The sequence below is a fragment of the Arvicola amphibius genome, chromosome 2 (genome assembly GCF_903992535.2).
Source record: "Arvicola amphibius chromosome 2, mArvAmp1.2, whole genome shotgun sequence".
Classification (NCBI taxonomy): domain Eukaryota; kingdom Metazoa; phylum Chordata; class Mammalia; order Rodentia; family Cricetidae; genus Arvicola; species Arvicola amphibius.
Genome location: NC_052048.2, coordinates 189,853,178 through 189,859,040, shown reverse-complemented (window position 1 = coordinate 189,859,040; position 5,863 = coordinate 189,853,178). Strand labels below are relative to the sequence as shown.

Sequence of the window (5,863 nt, the reverse complement as noted above, 5' to 3'; positions counted from 1 at the left end):
TTTGGTATTTATAGAAATAAATCCTAATTTACATATCTGCGAAACTGGTGATGATGTTCCTTTACAGTGCTAATTTTAGTTATTTGAATATTTTCCCCTTGTGTATGCGTGTGTGTAAGCTTGTGTGTGAGTGCGTCTGGTGGCTATAGAGGTGGAAACATTAAGTGTCCTGTTTTATCACTCTCTGCTTAGTTCATTAAGTGTCCTGTTTTATCACTCTCTGCTTAGTTCTCTTGACAGAGTCCCATATTGAAACAAGAGCTATGCTGTCAGCCATCAGACTTTAGCAAACTCCCTGTTGCTGAGCCCTACAGCTCTGGGGTGCAGGAGTGTGTGCAGGCACACCCAGTTTCTTAAATCTGCAGTGAGAGTTCAAATCTGGTTCTCAGGATTGGGCATCAAATGCTCTTAGAGGCAGGACCATCTCCCTAGGTCTCCACCACTCTCCTCTGCTGATCTGCTAGTCAACTAAGCTAAAGTTCGCTAATTTTGTCAGATTTTTTTAATAGAAAAATATATTAACAACCACTAATTTTATTTAATGTTTTCTGTTTTTGATATTACATATATATATATATATCTTCTAATCTATAATTTCTTCTGCTTGCTCTAGTATTTAATTAGCTTTCCTTTAAAATACATGATTGGTGATAAAATGTAAATATTGCTGAGAACATGAGTGAGAAATAGTGTTCCACTTGGGAAAGGTTCTCAAAATTGGAATTTAATCCAGAACTTAGGTTCGTTGGAATTCAATCCAGAAATTGGGTTCATAGAGTTAATAAAGAATGTATCATTTCCTATGTTATTTTGTACCACTTCCAGATCTGGAATTTGAGCAATTATAGTTTTTTAAAATCAAACGTTTAGCCATGTGTGGTGGCACACACCTTTAATCCTAGCTTTTGGGAGGCAAAGGCAGGCGAACCTTTGAAGTTGGAGTCCAGCCTGGTCGACATAGTGACTTCCAGGACAGCCAGAGCCACAAGGTAATACTCTATCTCACAACTAACTAACTAACTAAATAAATAAATAAGCAAATAAACAGCGAGAATCAGATTTCTTTTGGGAAACTTCCTGAATTTTGCTTCAACTAACCACATGTTTCAGGAGCACAGCCTTACTCAACTCACATTCTATGTGCATCTCACACAAATCTCTTCTGCAGTGCTCTGTGGAAGGCTTCTTTCACCTGGGCATTCCTCAGGCTGTAGATGAGGGGATTCAGCATTGGGTTAAAGAGACTGTGGAACAGGGATAAAATTTTCTCATGCTCCTCTCGTTGCTCAGAGTCAGGGACCATATAAACCAACATGGCTATCCCGAAGAAGAGCCCTACCACGCAAAGGTGGGAGGAACAGGTAGAGAAAGCCTTCCTGCGGCCCTCCTTCGACTGCATTTTTAGGATTGCCCTGAGGATGTGTGTGTAGGAGACAAGCATTGAGCAAAGAGGCCCAACTAAGACAAACATACATGCAGCAAGGATAACAAGTTGGTTGATGAAGGTGTCAGCACAAGCCAGCTTGAGAACAGCCAGGATTTCACAGAAGAGGTGGTTCACCTCCCGGGGCCCACAGAAGGGCAGCCTTAGTAGGAGAATTGTATGAGCCACAGAGAGGATAAATCCACATGACCAGGAAGTGGCAGCCAGGGCTACACAGGCTTTCCAACTCATGATGATAGTGTAGTGTAGTGGGTGGCAGATAGCTACAAACCGATCATAGGACATTGCTGCCAATATCAAGCACTCAGAGGCAGCCAAGGCCAAATATAAGAATGTCTGTGTGATGCATGGAACAAAGGAGATGGTTTTATTCTGGGTCACAAGGTTGACTAACATCTTGGGGACATTGTTGGAAGCATAGGAGATGTCAAGAATGGCCAGATGTGAAAGGAAGAAGTACATTGGGGTGTGCAGGCTGGGGTTCAGGTAGATGAGCACCAAGATTATGCCATTTGCCAGTAGGCTGAATATGTAGAGCAGGGAGAAGATCCAGAAGAAGAATGTCTCCATCTTTGTGCTGAGCTGGAGTCCCACTAGGATGAAGTCAGTGACCCATGTCTGGTTGCTTCCCATTCCTTTATGACAGCCAGAGTATCAGTGACATGCGGTGGTAAGGCCAGAACTGGACAATCAATGAAAGCTGGATTTATTTATCTCAGAAAACGTGCAGGACACAGTTCAGTGCTTCCTCTTATTTCACTTCCTGACATCCGTCTGTGTTTCTGAACCTTACTATGAAGTAAATTCAAACAATAAAATGTATAACCAGAATTGTGCAAAGAGCCCTTTTGTTCCTTCACTCAGATTCAGTGTGCACCAATGTCTTTCTTTCTTATACTCTTTGTCTCTGTACACTTAATGTTTTGAACCATTTGAAGCCATTGCCCCATTATAATTATAAAATTTAACATACATGTTTGTGTCTTCTAATATCTCCACCCACTCAGGACCTAATCTAAGATTTCACATTATATTTAATGTAACATTTTCTTAGTATCTTTGGCCTTTATGTGTTTTCCCAGACATTGACATTCTGAAGAGTAAATACTAAATAGTAGGATGTCCTTCAACTTGAAAATATACTATGTATGTTTCCAATCCTTTGATTCAGATTATTTATTTTCTGCAAAAAGTATCCTCATTGCGCTATGTATAGATGGAGGGTGGTTTTTTAAATTGTTCTTTGTAGCAAAGTTTAAGGTTCAGTGATCTATATTCCTAGCCATGTAAACCCACAAAATACCTAAGTAGGTAGGCATGGTGATACACGCCTACAATCTCAGTCCTTGAAAAGTAGAAGTAGCATGTTAAATTTGAGGCTAGCCTAGACTACATGGCAAAACTTGCCTCTCAACAAAAACTAAAGTGACTCATACTTCATACTGACATCTCTGCCCAAATTCCACTGTGAATTTGAGTATTTATGGAGCAATTCTGGGTTGAAGGACATGCTGTCCTTTTTCCTAGGACTTGCAACAAAATTTGTTTCCTGTCTGCTTCTGGTTCACTATCCTTTACAAGCTGCCTAAATAAAGTCACATCAAAAGACTATTCTGGGTTTTTGTTGTTGTTGTTTAGTTGGTTTTCTTTATTTTTTGAAACAGGCCAGACTAGCCTTGAACTCACAGTGGAAATTCCAACCCCATGCTGGAATGTCACAATCTGGTTTCCTAGGCCTAAATGGTACTTCTATTGTGGTATCAGATGTGCTAAGGTCTGAGGGCCTGTTACAGTAATAATAACAACAAAAGTCTAGCTACGCAGCTATTCTAGTACCATTTAATAAAAGATTTTTACCACCATTGATTTGCAATGCCTTATTATATACTACATTGTTAGTACTTGTATTTATTTCAATTTGTGGGAATCTGAACCATGAACCCTCAAAGTCGTCCTACATTGTAATTCCTAAAATCTAAAAATGTTACTCTATTTGACCATAGAGATTTGAAGATATATTATCTGGGCAGGCATGGAGTTATGTTACACACCTGTTAATCACAGCACTCAAGGGGTTGAGCAGACAGGATTGTTTCTTAGTCTGCATATTGAGACTGCTTTTAAAAATCAAAACCAAAATCCAACTTTTTCTTCTGAGAAAAGGTTATACTTCTGATGATTTAATTCTGGTTTTATTAGAGTTTGCTTCCCGAAATTTCAGGTCATTATTAGGGTGGAGATGTAGGTCACTTGGTTGAGTGCTTGCCTCGCTTCGTGAAACCAAGAGTTTGATCCTCAACATCACATAAACTATTTAGATTTAGAGATTAATTTCAAAAACAAAAGTGATCAGTGTTGATGATTCTTGCTTTTTACTGTCTGTTTATATTATGGATTTTAAAATCATAACACAGCATTGCTCAATTATTTTCTACCATTTGTAAATATGCAGTGAACCATTTCCCATGCCAAAATGTATGCCTGTAACACACATTGACCCGAACCTGCTATTCTTTAAAGATTGTTACTTATTTCATATATCATCTCACCACTAGATTGTGTGCAATTTGCTTCAGTAATTAATAGTTTACACACACACACACACACAGTAGTGGGACTGTGTTCTTTCACACAATTCTATTGCAAATTCAGAGGGTTTTAAGCGCACAATCAACTGAGTCTATTTACCTACACATGAAAGCATCTATTTAAAATCATCAAAAAGTCAGAACAGCAAAATATCTAGGCACATTAAGATTATTACAATAAGAAGACAGCCCAGAGGGTGTTTAATCTAGCCGTATTTTCCTGAAATGGTAATTATTGTCTCATTTTTATAGTGAATCCCAGAGGCAGTAGTTCTTTATACTTCGATAAAATGTGCCTAAAATTAACCTTCTTAAGATCCTTCATAGCATGATATAGATACTAAGAAAAAAAAATTTAGCTCACCAAGATTTGCCTGTCTCTGCCTGCCCCCCTGCCCAGAGCTGGGATTGAAGGCGTGCACCAATACCACCCATCCTGGAGCATCATTGTTTACGAAGCTTAACTGCAACCTGGTTTGTGATGTGAAGTCATCAGTTACCAGAACAAATGCTCACCTGTTCTACCTTCAACTCACTTTCTACGTCAAGGGAAGTGACACGTTTATGTGACTTTTGGGTTTCTTACTCCCCAGGTTCCATGTGATTACATGTGAAAAAAACCATCTCTTTACATTTTCTTCCTAGATGTCATTCTACCTTTATTAGTAAGAACAAGATATATATATATATATATATATATATATATAGTATATATATACACATATATATATTTTATGCCATATCTAATTTATGTGTTTTTTTTCCATTCCAGTTTCTGACTTTAGAAAAATTCTACTTCAAGGAACAATAAAATTTATTACAATGTGATTCCTCACTCACATTTAACAGAAAAGAAAGTCTGTACCTATATGGGAGCTATAAATTAATAATATTTTAAAATAATCATTTATAAAATAACATTTTTAACATTTGAAACTCTGAATGGATATAATTACATCTTTATCATACATGGCTTTTAGCAAGGTTATTGTAAAGCAGACAAGGCATTTCCTATTATGAATTAAATCTCGTATGCAATGTATTACATGTATCAGTGAAGTGTATTATATTGCATATTCAATTAAGAATCATATTTAAATATATTGATATCTGCTATGGCTCGAATGATAAATTCCAAAGGCTATATTCACATCTTATTTTAGTAGAGCATCTTTGCAGATGTGATTTCTGCTACTTAAAAAATATGAACTTTATAGAGGTTAAATAACATCTTATATCTGCTTTGACTTGACTTTGGGAAGACAGTTTCACAGGAAGAGCTTTGGAGGAAGGGCTTTACAGTTATGTGAGAGGGAGACTTGAATATATACATGTATTTTAGAATTGCAAACTTCTCCAATCGCTGAGCTCTGGAAAGGGATCAGTTACATGAATTACTTTGAGAAAGAAAACCTTAACGAGGTAGAGAGATGAAACAATAGATTCTCTAATTTCTATAAATATATTGAATTTATTGAGGAAGGCTATAGAGAAGTGTGTGCAAAACTATTTTTGGTACAATCAACTAATATCCCTATATTATTCTAAGCAGTGAATAGTGACATCTGTACTGAATTTGCTTATAATTAAAGACTTACATTTGTCTTCTTAGCATTAAAGAAAACAATACTGTTGAAAGTAATTCAACCTATTGCTATTTCACAGGATCCTTTTTGTTTTGATTCTTCAGTTCTTTGATTCTTTAGTCTTCACAGTTTTGTGCCTGAATTAATAAATCTTTATATCTTAGTTATCATTCCCAGCTTGCTTTTATAAAAATGGAGATGGTATAAAATTTAAGTTAAAACAAAATATTGAAGGAAACCTCCAT

At 36.8% G+C, this 5,863-nt stretch overlaps 1 protein-coding gene across 1 annotated transcript; it reads right to left on the bottom strand.

The window, feature by feature from the left end:
* Positions 1-1,147: 1,147 nt before the first annotated feature.
* On the bottom strand, positions 1,148-2,077 carry LOC119807688 (olfactory receptor 2A2-like). Its single transcript, XM_038319781.1, has one exon. The coding sequence runs from the start codon at positions 2,075-2,077 to the stop codon at positions 1,148-1,150; it is 930 nt and encodes a 309-aa protein (XP_038175709.1).
* Positions 2,078-5,863: the final 3,786 nt, after the last annotated feature.